Genomic DNA, 22888 nt, shown 5'->3' with positions numbered 1-22888 from the left:
CCGTGTTTGTACGGGGAGGGGAAGGAGGCGGTTTTGGTTTAGCTGCAGTTCCCTTTGAAAGAGATCCAAAGGCAGAACTTCTCTAACTCACAGCCTTTAATTAATATTTTTGAGACTGGGCTCATGAAGATGATTAATCCATTAGTGCCGTAAGTGGTTGTAAGGGAAATGACAGTGCGTGCAATTTACTTCAGAAAACTTTATTCTTCATTATTTACATTTTAACGTGTTTTAGAAATTGTTTAAAACCTTAGATGTTAAAAACTAAACGTGTAGTTCTGTGCAGGTAATGTTAGGAATGCAGAGAGTATATATTTTACCAGATGATCTTTAAGGTCCCTTCCAACCCAACCCATCCTGTGATTCTATGGTAACTTTTTCTGATAACTGCTTAATTGCACTTCCAGTTAAATGGAAGGTGGGACAGTGTGATGTTTTCAGGAGTTTGGATGAAGGACAGAAGATGTCAGGGAGAGCTGTAAGGGCCCTAAGCAGCCTGAACCAGACAGAGCCTGTGCCCACTGCCCACAAGCCCTGCTTCAGCTCAGCCCTGACCCTGCAGTCCCTGCCTCAGCACGGCCACCAGGCAGCCTCTGGCCTTGTCTCCTGGATGGACCTTGGACCTGTGTTGTTTCCAGCCCTGCCTCTGGCCCCAACTGCTGCTGCTCCTAACTGGACTCCCTGGGTGGACCCTGGACATGATTCATCTTGACCGCTTAGGTGGACAGTCTCAGTGGACCCTGCTTTGTTCAGGTCTGTTGGGACTGTACCCTAGCCCCAAGAGTACCACCAGGCCTGTGGTCACCCTGGGCTCCTGGCTCACACCCTTGGAGAGGATTCCTGCTCTTGCTGCTCATAGATAAGAATTCATGTTAGAGACCCCCTGTCAAAATAAAAGTTCTTGTGAAAATGAAAACTGGATTTTAGTGGATAAGAGAAAAGTGCTTTTGGGGGGTTTTAATCTACATATATTTTGCCTTCTTTTTACCCCAAGAAAATACCTTAAAAAAAAAACCCTCACCAAATCACAAAACAAAACTTGCTTTGATCATAGCTTGTGAATAAGCTTATTGAGAAACTCTTTCAGGTGTGTACTTTGATACGTGTTTGATAATTCTCTTATGATTTTGTAGTTGTCTTTAGGCAGCAGAAATGGAAAAGCTCTGTCTCCACACAAGCAAAAATGCCTCCTTGTGATTTTGTACCTGAAAAATATGAAGTAAGTCTTACATACTACACTGTATTTAAGTAAGATTGCATTACTAGATTGGAGTGATAGACTTATCTGCTATAAAAAGTCAGTTCATTAAATAGTTTGGACAAACCCCAATTCCGTTCCAACCAGGATGCAACCTATAGATGTACCTCTGTGGCAGTTTTGTAACATGTTGGCTACACTGTTGATTTGAAAAACAAAGGAAGAGAGAAGTGCAGAACAGAAGTCTTATTTCAAAAGCTGAGTTTCAGAGGTTTGGAGAATCTTCTACATGCCAGAATTTGTTAAAGTCTTAGTTCTGTGAACAACTGCTGTAGACAGCTGTCTAATCTATGTGATCCACTGCAGCTCCATTAGTCTGGATCTTCAGAAAGCATAAATGGATACTGACTTCTTTTATTCCGCCCAGTCCCATCCATATGAATATATGCGGAAGATTCGTGAACAAAATATTTCTCCTTCATTGCGAACGTATTACAAGAGGCCATTGTTGCTGCATCAAGGCCACATGCAGTGGTTATTTGATTATGAAGGACGAAGATACCTTGATCTCTTTGCTGGAATTGCCACTGTCAGTGTTGGTCACTGTCACCCGTAAGTATGTTACTATTTGATTGATGCTATAAAATACAGGAAGAGATACTTACTTTGGTTTTGTTCTTTGTTAATCTGTGGCATTGTGAGCCTAAAACCAGAATATATTTCACTGTATTGACATGTATGGTTTACATTAAGGTCAATTTCCACTGCATTTTGAAGAATTAATCGATTCTGTCTACTTGCTCATTGATCTGGCAAATGGCACAGTGTCTGAATTTTCAGGATTAATAACACATGGGTGTGCTCATGTATAAGTGCACATGTGTAGAATTGAACCCCTTTGTCTCTTTTTGTGCTACATACAGGAAGGTAACTATGGCTACCCAGAAACAGCTTGCTCGCCTCTGGCATACCTCTAGTATCTATATGCACCCGTCAATCCAGGACTATGCTGAAAAGCTAACTTCTCTTTTTCCAGATCCACTTAAGGTATTTTGCTCCTGGCAGGAGCAGGGGCTGGTGAAGGGGATGTCTATAAGAAACATTTGATATAAAAATATATATTAAATAAGTGAGAGCTACAATGTCTGTGGAGAGAAAATCTGTATGGAGACTACAGACTGTCAGAGAGCATGATGACCTCAAAGCCTTTTTTTTTAGACCTATGTGTAGATAAGCATAATATCCCAAGCTCCTGTTTTGTTTGTTCTCTCCCTCAAGTTGTCAATGTGAAAGGGCATTTTCAAGCTTAAAAGTTACTGAAGGAACCGAGATGTTAACTAGTCTTTCTTGTAGTCAGGTTTAATTTGCTTGATCTCATAAAAATTCCCAGTGAAAAGTATTTGACAGTACTTTGTGTAGTGACCTTTACTGACATTTAAATAAAGAACACACGTAACTGCCATGTTTCATATGCCCAGAAACAGTAAGAAAAATACTGGCTTTTTTTCAGGTAAAATAAACTGCTGATAAAATGAAATTGGGCTAGCAGAAGAATATGAAGTTACTTGGAAACAAGCAATCTTGGAAATGGAAGGAGAGTAACAAACACAAAACAATACAAAACAAAAGTGTAAAGCATCTGAATAGATTAAGCAGTGGAAAATCTCAACCACTCCTGAAAATTGACTTTAAAAGTGGTGACAATAGAATTTGAGCTGTTTTCAAATCTCAAAACTCATGAACAGCATATACCCTTAATCCTCATTTGTTCCCAGTAAGCAAACTGCTTATCTCTTCTATTCAATAGTTGTGTCTGTGTATGTCACTCCTAGTAACTAAAATGCAGGTACGCTGTTACGGCCCTTTTTACTTCTGTGAAGGTTATTTCTATTCAGTCTGTCACGTTCAGTTTGACCCAGGCACTTTCATTTTTCTTTAAATCACTGTTCCATTTTAGGAAAATCTGAAGACTCTAACTCTTAAAGATTTTTCTTTACTCTTTCTGAGTAAATCAGCTTGAAGCTTGACCTTAGTTCTCATCTGTAGCATATGGGCAACTCTGTTTATTGCAGTGAAGTAATCTTCTGGTAGTGATAGGTTATAGCTCATGATGTTACCAAATTAAATGGCCTGATGCTGAGCAAGGTGGTGGTTGTACGCTGTACTGATCCTAAGCATTCTCCTGTAGGTGGTTTATCTAACCAACAGTGGGTCAGAAGCCAATGATTTGGCTATGTTCATGGCAAGGCTATATACTCGCAACTTCGACATCATCTCTTTCAGGTAATGGTCATCATTTGTTTACGTCATCAGTATCTATCTGCCTTAGCCAAGAAATAATAGAGAACTCTTTAACCCCAGATCTGCTGAGTAGAATGCTATAAAATTATCTTATTAAACAAAAAGGAGTAAAACAGGAGTAGATTTGCTACAGTACATTAGGACTAGCTTGCATATAAAAAACCTACAATTTTTGCCTTTGTTACTTAGAAAAGGGTCTAGTCTCTGTGCTAAGAATGTGCTTTGGCAGACCTTTGTTCAGAGCCACAGCATGCTTCAGCAATTGCTGCTTTCTTCCTTCATTCCACCCCTGCAGTATCTCCCTTTGTGGGAGTACAAAGGTACCTCTGGAATAATGGTGCAGTGAACCGCAGTAGGGAACTGCTGTGACTAACGTGGTGAAAGGATTTTTTGGGGGGGGAGGGGGAGTGGTTTTTTTCTTTGTTTGGTTTTTTTTTTTTGGTTTTTTGTTTATTTTGCTGCCTTATTTTTCTGCCAGATCCCTGAACCATAGTTCACTGCACAGGTACATGAAGCTCTTCCGGCTTCACGGCAGAGGTGGTGCAGGAGTGAGTGTAAGCAGTTCTCTTTACAATGCACCCCAGGTAGCCTCAAGGTCTGGTTATGAAGCACTGTATTTTTCTCCTGTTCTGTTCAGCAGAACATTCGGTACCCACTTTGCTTGTATATTCTCATTAATGAACTTCTGATTTGCCAGTAAAACTGGTAGCAAATCACCATGTGACTCAATGATTGGCAGCATCTGTTGGAGAGAGCAGCGGTTCCAAAGATTCAAAGGGCTCAGGTGCTACAGCAGAACTTCATGAGACACTGTTGGAATTGCTTTTGGTTATAATCATTGTTCTTTTCTCCTTGAAAACATTACTTTTACTTTACAATTTTAACTTCTGCAATTTCAGTAAACTAGTGCAGATAGCAGTCATGGGTCTTCCAAGACCAGAGAAAAAATGGCAGTAGGGATCTTTGTGTTTCAAGTGTAACAAAGCACATTTCCCCCAGTAATTTGTAGCTCAGAAACCTGCCTTCTTAGAACTAGTAACATTGCTACAGTCCCTTCTTGGAAATGAGTGACGTTCATGTACTTTGTTTGTTTGCACAGAGGATCATACCATGGAGGCAGCCCTTACACGCTGGGATTGACATCTCTTGGTCTTTATAAGCATGGTGTTGCCAATGGCTTTGGTTGTTTAACAGTGAGATTTTTATTTTATTTTTTTTTGTTTTTAAAAAATAATCTGGGTAACTAACAGTTTATTGCTGAATATTTTAACTATTAGTACATTTTCTGTTCTCAAAGTGCTTTATGGTTACCAGCGGCAGTGTAGCTGTTCCTGCTGTGTAAGTACAACAACAGCCAGAGCCTTCTCCATAAGGTTACTTATGCTAATTTGGAGACCGGACAGCCATAACACAAGTGGTCATGATTTACAGTTCTTTAGTCATGTTTGGTGCTTGCATGGTAAGGTGCAAATTAATGCTCTGAAGCCCTTTTCTCAAGTTCGTTTTGGTAAATCTGTGCAAAGCTGATCTCAGCTAATCTGAAGCAGATCGTCCCCCAGAATGAAGAAAAACCCTGTGATGTCCCTCGTTTCAGCAAGACAGGAGACATATCAATTGGGGATAGATGGCAATATGTTATCTCCCTGTCCTTGAGCACATAGGAAGCTGGCATTGGCTACTCTGATTTGTTCCAGTGATAGCTCAACCGCAGCACTGGCTATAGAAAGGGTCCTTTATAGGAGCCTCACAATCTTGCTCAATAAATGAGTTGTCTGAAGTCATGTGGTATTTTGTCAGCAGACACAATTAGAAGGCTGGAGTTCAAAATTTCCAGCCTGTAGGTACTTTACTAGATCTGCCTGCCTCTCTGTATTTTGCAGATTTTTATCATACTTCAGATTATTGAAGTATTACTAGCAACTCTAAAAATGTTGCTATTAATCTTATATAATCAAAACTGCTGACTAACTTAAAGAACAAAACAAAAGGAATTATCAACTGACTGACTATGGCTGGAACTTATTGGTTCCAAAACTCTGTTCCACCATTTCTTGAGGGTGTTTTTCAGACAAGTTGTGTGAACTAGATATCCCCTTTGACTCTAACAGACTTTTTGGGGTTGGTTTTGTGGTTTTTTTTCCACTAGTCATCCCTAAGTATGATCAAAACATCTCCTAGAAAGGAGTCATCAAATCTGTAGCTCTCTCTCTTATGCTTGGCAGACAATGGTACCAGATGTTTTTCGTGGTCCATGGGGAGGCAGCCACTGTAGAGATTCTCCAGTGCAAACTGTTCGAAAATGCAGCTGTTCTGAAGGTTGGTCAATGACAAGAAGTATTCAGCTATTAGATTAGAGAATACTAGTGGGCTGTGGAAACGGGTTATCTTTACCTCCTCAGGAAAGGTAGACCTTTGGAAAGGATTTGCAAGAGCAACCAAAGAAAATACTGCAGAGCGCATAAGGCATCTGCTTCCCACTGAGAAAGATTTGTTCTTAAAATCTCAGCCTTTGTTTCCAGCATTCGTCATGATCAACTCTGGAAGCTGTGGAACTCAGTTTGGCACATCTGGAAGAACAGAAGTGTTGATTGATGTTTTCCACCACTGACCATGACAGCTGCTTCTGAAATTTTGACAGCTCTCCAGTTTTTGTTTTGGAGTAATATGAAGGAATAGTAAGGACAACCTGTAGCCCATGATAGGCAAAAAGTCTTTCGTGAGGAAAAACATACTGCACGCAGCACAAAGTGAAAGCTCCTCTACTGCTTTCTTGTTAACAACAGTTACAGTGAATTATTTGCACTGTTCCCACAAGCACTGTGTAGTATTTTAATTTATGTACATACGTAACAATGTTTTCTTTCTAGCTTTGCCCTCACTAGTGAATGGGAGCATTAGCTACACTAATTGCTCTGTTCTTTATTTCAGTATAGATTGATAACGCAGCTGTATTTTCCAGAATCCTTATACCTGCACTAACCTGACAATTCCTCGTATCTTACAATAATGTTTATTAACCCCTGAGAAAGTGTCTGCTTGTTCCTTCTGCTGATGTAGGTGATGGACAAACACTGTCTCTAACCTACAGCTTACTGACCTGTACAATGTGTAACATCATCTGTTAGCTTTGCCTTGCTGTTTTGTATTTTGTCATTTGTTAGAGTATAAATGGTTTAAGAGAAAATAAGGGACTCTCTAATGTTTAGCCTTTTATTGTGTATTTGATAGGTGATATTTAACATGTAGTCAGATAATACTTGTTGCTTAGATGTGTAATTTTATGTTTTGAAGCTCATTTTGTGTCATTTAAAGTAAATTCCCTTTAAACTATTCTGCTGTGAACAGGTGTATGTCACGCTAAGGACCAGTACATTGAACAGTTCAAAGATACTCTGAATACCTCAGTACCAAAGACAATAGCTGGATTTATCGCTGAACCAATTCAAGTAGGTGGTTTGCCATTTCTCAGCTGTGATAGCAAAAATAGTGTGAAATGCTCAAATCTTACAAACATTAGCTACGTCCTAACCATGGACTTCTGCTGATTTTTATTATTTTTAATGCCTTAAACACCTTAAATATTTGAAAGAATGGATGCACTGTCTTAAAATCTCAGGTTTTGTTCCTGATTTCAGTGGAGCTAGAACTTTGCTCATTAAAAAGAGAATCATGATTAAACATACACATTTTTTTCTGCATTTAAATAGTGAGTATGATACATGCTGTTGTTTAGTGTCTAATAGCTTCTTCCAAATTTCATACTGCTTTTTACTGGTTTTGTAACCTTACCTCAATTCTCACTTTCACCTCTTCCCAACCATGTTGTCCGCTATACTTTTAGCAGCTCTCCAGCAAGTGGTGACAATGGGGTTCATTCTCTTGCTTCCTGCTAGTTTCAGAACTGCTGTATATTATGGTTCTTAAGTAAGAAGAATGGAGAATATATCCAGGAAAGGCAAGAGAAAAACTGTGAGAATTGTGACCACAGAGAAAATTGGAGCTGTTCTCTGGTTTCCTGTCTTTTAAGCCTTTACAAACAGAAGGCTAAGCAGGTATTGCAGTCCAGGTGTAGAGTGGAATTTCTGATCTGAATGAAAGAGAGGTGAAAAGAAGTGTGACCAGCAGGTCAAAGGAGGTGATCCTGCCCCTCTACTCTGCTCTTGTGAGACCTCACTTGGAGTATTGTGTACAGTTCTGGTGTCTTCAACATAAAAAGGACATGGAGCTGTTGGAGCAAGTCCAGAGGAGGCCACGAGGATGATAAGAGGACTGGAGCACCTCCCATATGGAGACAGGCTGAGAAAGTTGGGGCTGTTCAGCCTGCAGAAGAGAAGCTGTGTGGAGACCTCAGAGCAGCTTCCAGTATCTGAAGGGGGTCTACAGGGATGCTGGAGAGGGACTCTTCATTAGGGACTGTAGTGGTAGGACAAGGGGTAATGGCTTTAAACTTAAACAGGGGAACTTTAGACTAGATATAAGGAGGAAGTTCTTCACAGTGAGGTTGGTGAGGCACTGGAATAGGTTGCCCAAGGAAGTTGTGAATGCTCCATCCCCGGCGGTGTTCAAGGCCAGATTGGACAGAGCCTTGGGCGACATAGTTTAGTGTGTGGTGTCCCTGCCCATGGCAGGGGGGTTGGAACTAGATGATCTTTAGGTCCTTCCCAACCCTAACTATTCTATGATTCTGTGAATCTATGAAAACTGGCAAGGTGAACAGTAATGGAGGAAACAATGTTTTAAACAAATTAACCAAAGAAGGGATGTGAATTCTATAGTTAACTTGTCATCAAACACAGTCTCCAGGTTTCTCAGAATGTAGGTTTTTATGGTACTTGTTTTGGCAGCTTATCTTTCATCAGCTATTTCTTAGAGTAATCCAGTTTACAGTATGGCCTCACAAACATTTATACCAGCACAACTGACAAAACAGCAAACTGCCTTGTGAAATGGGAACGAGTGGCCTGGGCAGGAACGTTCTGAAACAGTTTCACTGCTGAAGCCAAAGACTTGAAACAAGGGTCTTGCTATTACCTGAGGGCTGGTGGTACTTTTCCTTGTTGTAGGATAGTCACACAGTGGAACTCCAGTTTATTTGTCTGTTCCTGAAGACATTTTCTTCTTTTGTCTTGGCAGGGTGTTAATGGAACTGTTCAGTACCCAAGAGGTTTCTTAAAGGAAGCTTTTCAGCTAGTACGGGAAAGACAGGGCGTTTGTATTTCAGATGAAGTGAGTTACTTTTTTTTTTACATAGCAGCTCTACAGTTTGGGGTACCTGTGAAAGTTGTCTTAAAAGAATCCAACTGGAAGCCTGGAAATAATCTAAATGAAAGGCTATACACTTCATAGCTTAACACAGTGCATCTTTCCAAGCATAGGAGTCTTCCAGTTTTTACTATCTTTATTCTGCTATGTGGTATTCTGACTTTAGACACAGACTTCAGTCCTTACCTTTTGGGAGCAGTAAATTTACACAAATATGTGATGTGAGGCTTGCCATGATGATACTTCCTTTTTTGAGTGTTGTTGGCGTACATAAACTCTAGAAGGGAATTGATTGCTGTACCCCTGCAAATATATTTTGGAATTTGGAATTGGAATTAAGAAATGGAATTTGCTTAGCTAAAGCTATTTTGAAATAGTAGTGAATGCTTCAAAGTGATGGTGATATGTACCTCAAGCATTACAGCAGCAGAAATCAGCAATCATGGGGTTGTTTCTGAAATGTGATATAAGCAACTGCATTTCCTCTCCATTTTGAAATGCAAGCTGCTTATTTATGCATCTCACCATGGCTAAGACATGGCAATGTGTTAGTTCTTTCATATGCAAAAGAAAAACCCAATTACAATAACAGTAAATAGTATTTTGCACAAAGCCTTCCGAGTAAGGATCCAAATGCAAGTTGACTCCAGATATAGCTGCAGTTTAATGCAAATCAGTAACAATAGAAAGACAAGAAAAACAAACCATATTATAAAATATGAGAAAGTGATGGGGATTTCTCTGTATTTTTCTTTTGAAAGGTACAGACAGGATTTGGACGGACGGGCAGCCATTTCTGGGGATTTCAAACACATGGTGTAGTCCCTGACATTGTTACTTTGGCAAAAGGAATTGGTAATGGCTTTCCAATGGCAGCTGTTGTTACAACAAAAGGTGCAAGAGTTCTGTTCTGCTAAGATTTAAAATAGAGCAATTACAAAATATAATGTACAATATTTACCTGCTGGAGGGATGTGTGTCAAACAGCTGAGCTCTATGAGTAATCTGTCTCAGTCAATTGACACATTAATTGGATTCTCATTCCTCGCTTTTTCTTACCAAGTGCTGTGCAAAGCTTTGCCTAAATGGGGTGAGTTGTATAATTGTAGCAGGGATGACCTTGTGAGTCATCCAGCTGATATAGCTGGTAAATCCTTGAAATCCTTGCTGAATTCACTGTATCAGTAATCAATATTCTGCGAGTTTATAAGGTCAGCTGCTTCATTCATACAAATGACTGCTTGAATCTAGTAAAGGAGGTTTGTAGATGTCAGTTTATGGGGAAAACTGACAGCATATGTTAGAAGTGTGACTTTTCTTAAAAGAAAGGTCTGTTTCTAGCATCTGCTAGACACTATAGGGCTTGGGAATAGTCATATTTTGCACAGACTACTTGCAAGAAAAGAATAAAATCTTTGTAGTATGTTGTCTCCAGTAGAATCAGGCTTGAAGCAAAGCAAATGTAACAGTTAAAGCACATAAGTACTGTTACCAAACATAAGGCAACTGTAAGAGTAATCAATGTTGTTCTTTTCTTTTAGAAATTGCAAGTTCCCTGGCTCAAAACCTTCATGTTAATACATTTGGAGGAAACCCTTTGGCTTGCACAGTTGGCGCTGCAGTTCTTGATGTAGGCAGAATGTTGTATAAATTTATATATTTCACTATATATATAGTATTTCATATATACTATATATTGCCACTTTTTCTTGTACCAAAAGATAAAAAATGCCTACATTTATTCTTACTACAAAGTTATATGTGGCCATTTTTTAGATTACTGTATAAAGTGCATAAACATATGCATGTATTATGCATACACAGCTAATACGCCCTACGTGTAGGAAAAAATCAGTGTTAGTTCCACTGCAAAATTTTCATCTCTCTAAACCCTCTTAATATGTTTTCAGAATTGTCTTTCTTTGTCTCCTTTATGTTCTTTACTTTGTTAATAAACACATAGGAAAGTGCTTTCTCAAAAGCCTTAGCCAACTCTTTCACACGATTACACAAATTACCAGCTAAACCAAATGTATTCTCTGGCACACATGCTAAGCAAAATTGTTTTCAGCTCCACAGCTTTTACCTTATGCCTAAAAAGCCATAATGACCAGATAGTTAAAAATATTTAAAGTCAGAATTCCTTTTGGGAAAAAAAAAAAAAATCCCTCATGAAAAACACAATAGAAAAAAGCTGCAACATATTTCAGTCATTATCCAGCAGAAAATCAGTCAGTGGGCAGTACGTCGCTATTCAGTTTGGTTTGATCATGTACAGACCATTTGTCCTGGAATGTCACTTCATTATAGCACCTACTGTTTCTATTCACATTACTTTCCTGAATATTTTAGGGTTCTTTTAAGCTACTTTATAAGATGGTTAATCATATAAATAACAAGATTTTGAAAAAACAGTTTACAAGTACACCCATGTTTTGGGACTTCTTTGGCTATAAAGTAACTTGTAGCCTGGATCTGAAATAAGTCCAAGGAGGCTGTCAGTATCAGAAAGAATAAAATGGACTTGAAAGAAAATTTAAAAAGGAAAAAGGAAGAAAAATGAAAACACCCACTTTAACGTCTGTAATTGTATTTTTGGGTTGGGTTTTCTTTTCATGTGAATTTTCTTAATGCAAATATTAAGTTCATAAAATGGTTTGTGCGTGTCAGGGCTGGTAGCTGACTGCATGTCAGAGAGCAGAGGAAGAAACAAAAAAAAGATAGTGATTATAAAGCATGGTGTGGTGAATCTAACTAAAACACTCAGGTTGTTCCCGAAAAATTGCTGCCCAGTACATACAGGTATGCCTTGTCAAATTATTTTCTTCTCATGATACTGAGAAAGAATTAAAATATATCTGGTAAGATCTTGAAAATAATCTGCTAGTCTGTTATTTTTCAGTTATGACTCCATGTGAGCATGAATTACTGGATTATGTTTAGAGGAGACCTTACAGCAGCCTTCCAGTATCCAACAGGAGACAAGAAAGCTGGAGAGGCACAGGGTGCCCAGAGAAGCTGTGGCTGCCCCATCCCTGGCAGTGTTCAAGGCCAGGTTGGACACAGGGGCTTGGAGCAACCTGCTCTAGTGGAAGGTGTCCCTGCCCATGGCAGGGGGTTGGAACTGGATGAGATTTAAGGTCCCTTCCAACCCAAACTGTTCTATGATTCTATGATGATGTTTACAGAATAGTAAGTAAAATGTGAAAAACACCACAGCAACAACAAAATATTATGTTAAATTGTACTCCAGTGACATTAGAGGATTGTAAGAGAAGAGAAATGTAAGGACTGTAGTAGTGAAGGAACACAGTCTGCAAGGAAGTGAGATACACGATGTGTCATCAAGCTAAATGGGGATTAACAGACTGTTAGAAGTTTTTCCTGCAACACTGTCACAGTATGTCATTTTAACCAGGCTATTGAAGAAGATGGTCTGCAGAAAAACAGTGAGGATGTGGGAACATACATGCTGCTGGAATTGGCTAAGCTACGGGATAAATTCAAGATTGTTGGGGATGTCCGTGGCAAGGGACTTATGATTGGAATAGAAATGGTGACAGATAAGGTTAGTGACTTCATTTACTCCTTTCAATTTACAGTGCCATTGAAAGATTTGTCACATTTTATTTTAGTTGAAAGAATAGAAACATTGTCTATTAAAAAACAGCTAATGAAGTGAGAAAACATTGCTCTAGCTAAAAAAGAGCCACAACATTCCAGCATTCAAGTATTTCACAAGTTTTGAGTAAACAGTGACTTGTGTGCCTTAACGGCATAAACTCATCTTAGAAAGCAGATAAATTATGTTGACTAAACTTTACAGCCAGAGATGGGGTGAGATTTATTAGAAAGACTAGAACATACCTCCTTTTCACAGAACTAGTTTAGAATACAGAACAGAAGTTTAATGTTTGCTTTCCTTAGGACCATTGCCACCCTCTTCCAGCTGAAGAAGTTGGTCAGATCTTGGAGGACTGTAAAGAGATGGGGGTTCTGATCGGCAGAGGAGGACTCTACAGCCAGGTACTGAGCCTCTGGTTACATGTAAAGCTTATTTTCTGCCCTCACGAACTACATTCCTTTTCCCTCAAGCTAAATTAACTTTAGTAAGTAAAATAAAAAAATTACATTCTTAGGAACTATCTCTGTTTAATCTTGCTTATTTCATAAATTGGGCAGTAGTAATTTGATTCAAGTATGCTGAACTAGCTCTGAGCTTGGAGTTTTCCTTCAGGGGGACAACCTCCCTAGAAAACCAATGTACTGTAGTCTATGTAAATTAGCAGCAATCAGCAATATTCAGGCCTGCTAAGTCTTTGTTCCTTTTTGGGTTATCACCCGACCTTTAATTTTTATATTTAAAAGAATTTATTTAGGAAACCTAAATAAAAAAATTTAAAAATAAAAAAGTTACTATCAAGCTCAGCAGTGCACCACAAAAGCAGGAACTGCATCTGAATGGGGATGAGCCCATCCCGATTGAAGATGCACCATGCTGTACCCACCTTCTTGCAGCACACAAATTAATAGCAGAGAACTGCCTCCGGGCTGGTAATGTCAGTGAAGTGCTCTGACACAGAGGAAGCAGCTTCTGTATGAGAGAGATGAAGGATGGCTAAAATAAATAGGGCACTGCAGCTGTCACCTCATCAGTTCTTCCACAAGTCACAGACTAGAACACAGGTAATAATAGCTCAGAGTGCAGTAAAACCTGATTCCATCTCGCATAACTGCTGTTTATCTGTGAGTGTTAGCTTTAGCTGAGGCTGTGGGTGGGAAAGACCATTATTTCACACTTGCTGTATAAAGTCCTGTGATATGATGACAGAAGAATTTAAACTGAAAGTTTTAAGAGTCTTATGTAAGTTAAATACTCTTGAAAACATTATAGTATAGATCAAACATTTGGATTTAAGAACCTGCCTTCTTGACAAGTTGAACTGTGCATATATCCCTTCCTGATGAACGTGCACTCGAGCTATAGTACCCTAACTGAAAATTTGTGTCTAGTGATTCTTTCATGGTACATTTGCTTAGAGGCCTTAAAAAAGACAGAGACTACAACAGCAAATCACGACGCAATGCAAGAGGCTGACACTCTCCGTAGATACTACTTTTCCCTGTAGCAAAGCTGCCAGAAAAGAACATACAACTCTGTCTGTGTTCTTTCTTAGTACAAATGCATCTAAGGTTTTATACTAGGCTCTATCTGGAATAACAGAGCTGTGAACATGACCGACTCTGGTCAAGTCTTTGTTGGAGGCAGTTACTTTGTCAAAGAGTGGGATGCAGTCAAGTCAGAACAAAACTGTTCCACTTCAGAGTACATTGATCAGAAGCCTCAGTCCCTGCTCTGTGGGTCTCATATAATGGAATTTTTCACACTTAGGGTTAGATTGAGGGGCAGAAAGTGAGTGCTGACCTAGATGGGTTGCTAGAAACTGTATTATTTCCATACAGTATTAAGGATTTCTTTTTTTTTCTTTCTTTCCCTCTCTCAGACATTTAGGATTAAACCTCCAATGTGCATTACTAAAAAGGATGTCGACTTTGCTGTGGAAGTATTTGACACTGCTTTACAGAGACACATGGAAAGGGCAGCTACAAAATAGACTTGATTTGTTTCCTTACACGAGATGAACACAGATCCCCTGATAATTGCCACCCAGACTCATCACTAATCTACACTGCATAAGAAAATCATATTCTGAAGGTTAAATACTTTCTCAGTATTCTAAGAGCAGTCTGACAGATACGGTGTTTAATAAAGAATACACTCTAATCTGTTTTGTAATCATACAACTCAGTCTACAGTGGCGTTGTGCATTAGCTGCACATCTATTCTGACATTAGCATAAAAATCCCTATTAGGATTAATTTGGTATTCAATGAAGAGGCAGACATATATTCATCTTTCATCTATGAATATCATCTAAAAATCAGTAATTTTCATAGAGGAACAAGAAAACAATAAAGCTGTTTGGAGGAAGTACACTGCTTGGACTGCGCCACGCACGGATCCCCCGGGACTGTAGTGGGGTGCCAGCTGCTGCCCTGGCCACGTTCCTTTGTACCGCGGCATTCACAGCCAGCTCTCATGGATGTCTTCACAGAAGCACCACACGCTCCCGAATAGCTGAGCATCGGTGTGCAGTGCTTTAGAACTGGCTGGAACCTGACTGCTGCTGCCACTGCCCCCACAACCAAAACCTCACCATTTACACCCAATACATACAAGCACTTGTAAAACACACAAATGATAAAGTATTTGGTTTTATTTAAATAAGAAAAAAAGTCAAAAAGTAATACTGCAGGGTTCAGACTGTGAGATTTCACTTACATAAGCACAGACAATCTCTGGCCGAGGAATACCCTGTTAAGAACACAGCTGGAGATTTCACACTTAAAACTGTTTACCCTTATTACAAAGATACACTGTAATTAGAGCACGAAAAAAACACAACGTTCGCACAAAGTTGTAGTTTCTAATTACAGTAATTATTTTTATCACGTGGCTCTAATCCAGTCCTCCTCTCCAAAACACGCCTTTCTTTTCTCCTTCCGCTTTCAGGATTGCACAGCACATCCATTAGTCATTTAGCAAAGATACAAATTCTGACTGACGAAGTAAGATGCCACATTTCTTTCTTACTTAATTTTTGTAAATCATCGTTTCATTACTTGCTTTGGTTTCAAAAAAAAAAAATATCAAAAATAAAAAAAAAACAAACAAAAAAAACCAAACAAAAAAAAAACCAACAAAAGGCATTGTGAACAGTCAGACGGAACATTTACCATTTGACTTTCATTCAAATATTAACATCTGAGTAAAATGCCTTGCCCCAGTAAAGGTACCCTGTCAACATGTGGAGGAAGGAGAGTATTGTGCCATTCTGCATGACAAGTTCACACTTTATAAGAACTTAGTTAATGCAAGGTCAGTGCTTCTGGAAAACTTCAGCACAGAAGTCTCCTAAACAACATACTACACTGAGCACCGCTCTCTCCACCTGCATTGACAACAGCCTTGTAAAATCCACCTCCACAGCAAAATCAGGTGCTTGTTATCCCACCAGGTAGACTTATGCATTTAAACAGAGGTGCAATAACAGCTCCCATGTTTTTCATTAGAAAAACAACAGAACGAATTCATTTATTCATGTCATTCATTTCTGTCTTCACTTTTCCCAGCAAGGCTCTTCCACCAGCATTTTTTTTCCGCAACACCTGGCATGCAGGTGCAAAACCAACAGGAATTGTCAAAAGTGATTAACCAGCTTAGTTTCCCTTTTATCTGCTGTTTATTGTAATTAAGTAACTTGAAAGGGTTCTTGGGGAGGGCAGAAGAAAAGCCTGTTTTCCTATGTTGGGATGACATTTCATCTTTGACAGATGACCAAAGCAGCACAGGCCCTTTTGCTAGCTGCACTCACCCTGAGCTAAGCCCTCTCAAAAGAAAAGCAGCAACACAAATGTTAAAAGAACAAAAAAAGAACAATAAGCCCTCTGTGCCTGCACTTTATTCACACAAGTTTCTACAGGAACACAAGGTGAATTTGAATTGCTACTTCCCATCCCCACTGTGAAAGCTGCTGAGATGGCAAGTCAAACACAGTTGTTAAAGAAAGGCTGATAAAGCCAAACCTAAGCACAGGTTTCTTCACAAGATACTATTCCTTATGTTTCATCTTCCCTTTTTTTCCCCAAAATTAGGACTTGCCTTCTCTGTTCAACTCCAGACACAATCAATGTTCACCTCTCTGCTCCGGGACAGCGTTCATGTACGATTCTGAAGACCGTCACTGTAGCAAAATTCTATCTGGTTTTACGTTTCTCTTTTTTGTTTCTGGTGTTCACAGCTCCATTTACAGCTGCTGCTTGTGTGGCTTTTGCATGTCCTGTGGCTTTCAGGTGTTCAAACAGTTTATTTCGGGATGGAAATGCAGAGTTGCAGGTGACACAGTGGATAGGGACTTCATTCTGCAATGCCAAAGAAAGCAAAAAAAGCTTCACATTTGTATGAAGGATGTAATAAATGCCATACACCAATTCGTTCTATGCAGTTTCTCCTGGACAATGAGATGTTAATGAGCTGTTTCTGTAAGATGTTCCATAATTGATTAACAATTACATTTGCTTGGGGTTTTTTAGCTTTTTAGCTTGGGGTTCTTTACTTGACTATACACACAATACTTGGATTCTAATGTAGAGAATTTAGTATGCCTTACCTGTAGTTATTACAAGAATCTGCTCTTTCTGGGAAGCATCAATATTGAGAAAAATACAGACAGTACCACCCATTACCTGCCTGGTGACAACAGTTCTGTCTTCAAGTGTTTAATTTGTTTGAACTGTCTTGGATACAGAGCTTTAGCAACTCTCTTAGAACTGAAATAGAGTCTGCTCTTCTTTGCAAGGACAAGAGCTGATGTTCCAGTCTCCTAGCTTCTACTAGGAGTAGAAATCTGTGGACTGGAGGTGATCAACCAACCTACCACCTGTTTGTAGTAATCAGATGACCAAGTTTTAAATAGCGTAAATATTGGACATACCATTGGGTGCTCTGAAGATGCCTTAGCAGACTTTTTTGCTTCCTTGGCTTTCTTCCCCTTAGGCTTAGTACTGCTGATAAGACAAAGAGAAACCAAGTTCAGTGCACAGGAACATTCAATATTTAAGAGCTTCTGACGGCTTTCAATCACCAACATCTCCCCTGCTTTCCCCTGTTCTTCCTTCACAGAACAGAAGGCAAGTGCTTCCAGCAAAAAAAAATAAAGCCATTTAATTTATACAATTAATTGTTGTTCTCAAGATTCAGGTAGGTGATGAATTGGCTACTGATAAGTGATGTGGCAGGGATCTGCAGTCAAATGCCACTTTCAAAGCAGGTCCTAGCACTCCTTGTTAAGTACCATATTTATTCAGCTCTGATTTAGCGAGGCAGGCCCCAGTTCACACTGGTGGGTAAATCTAGACTGGTTTGACAGTATCAAACATGACAGTGACACAGTGACTGCAACACTGCAAGTCAGCACACCTTTTAGCTTCACTTCTTGCTTCATCCACTTGACTGACATCTTCTGTAGCACTTGCATCCTCCGACACAACACATCTTTGGCCATCATTTACCAACTCCTCTGCTGAGCCACTGTCCTTGTCCACGCTGGGCACCTCCTTTTGTTCAACTGTTTCTTCATCACCACTTTTATCAAGAGAGTCCTCATAAGTCTGTCCAAACAGAAGACATGCAAGTTAACTACTTTAAGTTCATTACTGATTATGTTTATAGTATTATACTCATTTACCTCAAACATGGTTGGGTGGGGAGAACAGAAAGCCATGGACCCTCTTAATTTTACTGTGTGTTTTCAGTGAGACTGTAACTGGCAAACCCTTAGCTCTCATGTTTTGAAAGATGAAGCCACCTGTGATGAAGGGAAGAAACACCAATAAAACAGCCCCTAAAACTAGAGAAGAGAATGAAGGTAGCTTTTAATTATACACAGGGCTCATTCTGTTCGGGCTGCTATTTCACATTGTAAGTTAGTGGCTTTACTTATAACCATGCAAAATGTTAATTATTTAGACTAAAGCTTTCTGTGCCAGGAACCTGTTAGGACATTTAAGCCAAAATAACTGACCTGACTGAGGCTAGGTAAACACACTGCATTTTCCTTCTCTAACATCAGAAACAGTGGCAGCCTTTCCCACATACCAGAAGACAGAGTAGACTCAATACATGCTGTTTGGCAAAAGATCAACCCCTGAGCATGTCTAAAACAAAACAGCTCAGCTCCCAAAAGCAGGATAACAAATTTGACCCAGCAGTCCATTAATGTGACTATTGCCTCTAGCACCTTTTTACAGAGTCTCAGCTACCTGAAAAACAAAAAGAAGTATAGCTAAACTACCCTCAGGAAAAGAAAACAAAACCCATGGCAATTCCCTGCATTCCATGAAGCTTGGCAGAGGCTGGAAGTTATGTTTCCAGAAGAGTCTCAGCACAAGATTCCAGCTCATGCTATGCAAGAGTGGCACCTACTGTCTGAGCTCTGAACTGCAGAAGACCTCAAGACCAAGCTGATGGAAGACAGACTCGGTGCCTATATGCAACCTCTACAGCGAGAGCAGGATGTTCTGATTTCAAACTGAGGAGGCAAGACTTGAGCAGGAGCCCGATGGCCTGCATGGAAACAAGAAGGTCAAGCCAATCCTGACGTGGACTGTGCAATACCAGCCAAAGAGAACAAGAAAAATGCAGTTGCTTGAAAATCCCAGGAAGTTTCTCAAGGATGAGAGATAATGATGGTGTGGGACAAGGCACAGAAAGTGAACACATAATAGGTGGTTAGAGCTGTTAGGCTGGGGAAGACAGAAGACCACCTCAGGAAAGGATGGAAGAGGCAGGACCTAGTAGCTCACAGGGGCAAGGCTAGGATTGAAGTAGTAAGCAGAGAAGAGGTAAGACTTGAAAAGGATCAAGCATGAGGAAGGCAGGCAGAAATTTGCTCACTATGGTACTCCTGCAACTCAAGCCTGAAACAGCTTGCAGTTCTGGAATTTCACTCTGCTGCTGTCAGGACAGATCTGTCATATTATGCAGACCCAGATTCTGGAGTACAACAGATTCGTGTTACTGGTGTTTACAATCCAAGTGAAGATGGAATGGATGCGTTCGTTCCAACAACTACAGTGTCAGTAGAATGCAAACTATGTGTTATTCCCCCCTAATTAGAGATTAGCAAAACGTACATTATAGCAGCTCTTCAAGTTCTGTAGAATTTCAAGTATTACCTTATTTTTCAAGACAAAAGTTAAATTAGGAGATAATAAAACTGGATTGTAAAGTTTCCTGGATATCATTATATGACTACATACCATCATTGTTTTCTGTTTCTTCCTCTGCTTCTTTGAGAGTCTGTAAAGATAAGAATTTAACATTATCTCTTTTCGAAAATAAACTCCAAAACAAGTACCATTTCTAAGAAGGCACCAAATTTCATTTTTGTTTATCCTCTTAACATGACATCAGGGAGACAGGAGCCACAAATAGAAAGTTACTCATGCCTGAAATGACAACAGCAGTTCTCCTAAACTACTCATGGCATTTTGTAAAACATTTATTCTGCTCAGACTGAACTTGAAGGTACTAGTTAGGTAGATGGCATTATGCTTTGGCTATTCAAAAAATGAATTCATCAATTCTGATTTTAAGCACACTCATTTTCTACGCCAGTATCCAACTGACATAAAGTACCAAAAAAGTACCAAATCAATAAACACTAGGCCTGTGCAAGTTCCCCTCTGTGAAAAATAACAATCATTACTTTCCCTTCACATCTAACTTTAAGAAGAGAAAATACTAGACTATTATTCTACAACATTTCAATCCAGTCATACTAATGCAGGCATTTTACTGGAACTCTGATGTTAAGAAATGTTTTAAACTGCACAATACTGTGAGTTCCAGCACACCTATAAATCATAAGCAGCTCCCTCTGAGAGCCTCCAAGACTTATTAAATCATTAGTCACTATACAATTAAAATCAATTTAAAGTACTTCTGCTTGGGCACATTTTCTGTTTCTTCCTCTTTGGTATGTATTTCACATGCATCATCCAAAGACACAGGAAATTTCCCTTCTTCTTCTTCCAGTTGCTGTCGTAACAGTGCCACCATCTCTCGATGCTTCTTTGACTTTTCATGATTCTTCATGCTGTGAAGAGCAGCAGATTGTTACTGCAGGTGGCTCTGAGCAAGCACTGTTGTATTTACATATAAATTAGTAACAGGCCCATTATCCATCACTACTAAGTATGGAAAACTCTGCCCTGACAATGTCTCTACTGGAAAGACAACACTGACCCTTATGTGAAATTAATGCATTGTTAAAACCCAACACTCCCGCCCCAAATCCCCAACCACAAGCACTTACGCTTTCTCAGTTTTTAACAATTTGTCACAAGCAGGGCAGTACAGACCATCAACAAATTCAGCTTCTTCAGTTTCATCATTCAGTTTGTCTGAAGAGATCAGTGGGGATCAGAGAGACAAAGTCAGATGAGCAATTTTTGAGTAAGCTGCTCTTAAAGCCACAGCAAACAGTTGCAACACCGACATTCAACCTTTTTTGTATTACTGACTTGCAGATAGGTCAAGACCATCTCACCAAATCATACATTAGCATAAATTAACAGCTGTAGCTTGAGCTTGATGTCTTCTCATGGAAAACACCAAAGAGCATCAGACGCTAGCCTGGCACCCCTCAGCTGGAGGCAGGGAGTTGCACTACAGTCGGAACTGTGAATCTGAGGCTTTAAGTGCAGTAATCCAACACTCAGGCTGCAACAACTCAATGTAGATCACCCACTCATACCCCATACCTTCGCTGCCTTTTGTCTCCTGTTCTTCTAATTCCTCCTCGTCACCTGATCCATCTCCAAATTCCTTTTCATATTGTGCCTCCATCTCTTGCAACTCCTTCTCCAGATCTGACATAGTTATCCAGCTTTGCTCTTTATATTGCTCAGCCAGCCTTTAAGTAGAATAATACATTCACTTTTACATTGTGTTAATGAGGTGGGAATCACAGAAACAGTATTATTTAAAATATAACTTGTTTTTCTCTGGTATTTTAGGAGGTAAGTACTGAACATATTACGACGGAGAAAACAACTGTCTGTAGGGCCCAGAAATCTGAGCAGTCAATTTGTGATGTCAATAGGCACATCTACACTGCAAGTGAAAAGGTATCGATGTAGGTCAATCTTGCTTGAATTTCAGGCAGGAAATGTTACGCAGCACGGTCAGTATCAGGCTGACAGCAGGGAAGTCAACTCAATCCTCAAAGCAGTACAGCTGCTTTTACCTGATGCAAGGTACAAGCAGTACAGGCCCACAAAAGCCACAAGCACACTACTCCTTGGCTCTGCTCTGAAGGAATGTGTCAAGCTCAGTTTTCCAAATCTAAGTGTGGCCCAACTTGTCAATCAGTGTACCTCAGGTTCAGCTGAATTTTGCTCCAGCTGGCTCCTAGACTCAGAATTATCAAGCTGCTTGTCAGTAAATGTATCAGTGCTTCATTCTCCCTTGGGGACTGCAGGGAGAAATATATATCTATATAAATATTTATAATCAATATGCAATTATTTTTAAAGTGCATTCTTATTAAGAATTTAAGTGCCTTCCATTTGCACACAAAAAGCTCTTCTAGTTGGAAGAAAAAATTGTGCTTACATTTGAGAGATCACTCCTTCCTTTTACTTAATTTAGGGAAAAATAAAAGCATTAAAAAAATGTGTTTAGCTCAATCAAAGGGTCCTTTCTAAAGAATTAAAAGAAAAATTAAAACCAAGTTCATTTTTCCCCACTTTCTTTTTAGCAGGTACTTTCTTAATTAAAGCAGATGAAGCTGACTAAGTCCTGGTTGTCACAGTCCAGTTCTCCCTCCCTCATCCAAAAACATACATTATTTTTTTTCTTTAAAGGAACAATGATAACCATTAAACTTTACTTCCCCAGGTGAGTAAAAGCACACTGGTTCTGTGCTACTAAAGCTACTTAACCTGGTTATCGTTCCCTGATGATGTTAAATTTCTTTATGTCAGTACAATGCAGACACACTCAAGTTTAAAAAACCTCAGACTTGAGACCAAAACTAATACACAATATTTTCAAAGACGTTCAAAAGAGCAAGTGGAGCTAGTATTAGAATCTGACTCTATATGGTATAATCATGGATAGTTTCTCCAGGTTTAAAAGAAAAGATTTGTTCCACATTTACATACTTGGCTTGTTTGAGCTTCTGCTGCCTCCGAAATTCCTCCGATTTTCTAGTTTTTTCTGCATTTTGTTCTTCCAGAAGTTTTCTGTGAGCCTGTACTCTTTTATCCCTTTTACGAATAAAGGCTACTAGCTGACGGATCAGTTCATTTCTCTCTTTCCTTGCTTTATCTCTCGTTTTCTTGTTCTCTTTTTCCATAGCTCGTTTCTCCCAGCGGTTTGAGGCTTGTCGTGTGTCATACTCTTCTTTCCAAGCGAAGTTTTTCTGAGTACAAAAACTCTGCCAATATGCATAGAAAGGATGGACTACCTGTAAGAAACAAGCAAACAAAGTCACTTGG

The 22888-nt window shown here is 39.5% G+C and overlaps 2 protein-coding genes across 2 annotated transcripts in view; one reads left to right on the top strand and one right to left on the bottom strand.

Annotated features, from left to right (window-relative positions):
* Nucleotides 1–1133: 1133 nt before the first annotated feature.
* AGXT2 (alanine--glyoxylate aminotransferase 2) lies at nucleotides 1134–14376 on the top strand (the record flags this gene model as incomplete). Its single annotated transcript, XM_010024723.1, has 13 exons — nucleotides 1134–1219; nucleotides 1626–1810; nucleotides 2122–2245; nucleotides 3387–3481; nucleotides 4599–4692; nucleotides 5722–5815; nucleotides 6845–6945; nucleotides 8633–8725; nucleotides 9523–9655; nucleotides 10303–10391; nucleotides 12180–12329; nucleotides 12689–12787; nucleotides 14266–14376. Coding segments are annotated over 13 exons (1454 nt in total), but the record flags the coding sequence as incomplete, so codon positions are not given.
* A 2203-nt stretch (nucleotides 14377–16579) lies between these two features.
* The window catches only part of DNAJC21 (DnaJ (Hsp40) homolog, subfamily C, member 21), a gene marked incomplete at its 5' end in the record, with an annotated part of 11208 nt that continues 4899 nt past the window's right edge, over nucleotides 16580–22888 (bottom strand). Inside the window, 8 exons of the mRNA XM_010024711.1 lie at nucleotides 16580–16744; nucleotides 17317–17389; nucleotides 17802–17992; nucleotides 19643–19682; nucleotides 20326–20481; nucleotides 20701–20788; nucleotides 21149–21300; nucleotides 22553–22857. Coding sequence (XP_010023013.1) covers nucleotides 16580–16744; nucleotides 17317–17389; nucleotides 17802–17992; nucleotides 19643–19682; nucleotides 20326–20481; nucleotides 20701–20788; nucleotides 21149–21300; nucleotides 22553–22857 — 1170 coding nt within the window. The remainder of the gene's footprint in view (nucleotides 16745–17316; nucleotides 17390–17801; nucleotides 17993–19642; nucleotides 19683–20325; nucleotides 20482–20700; nucleotides 20789–21148; nucleotides 21301–22552; nucleotides 22858–22888) is intronic.

Source organism: Nestor notabilis, unplaced genomic scaffold, assembly GCF_000696875.1.
Source record: "Nestor notabilis isolate BGI_N333 unplaced genomic scaffold, ASM69687v1 scaffold28970, whole genome shotgun sequence".
NCBI lineage: Eukaryota > Metazoa > Chordata > Aves > Psittaciformes > Psittacidae > Nestor > Nestor notabilis.
Note: the sequence above shows the minus strand (reverse complement) of the source record. Positions and strands in the feature narration are given on the sequence as shown.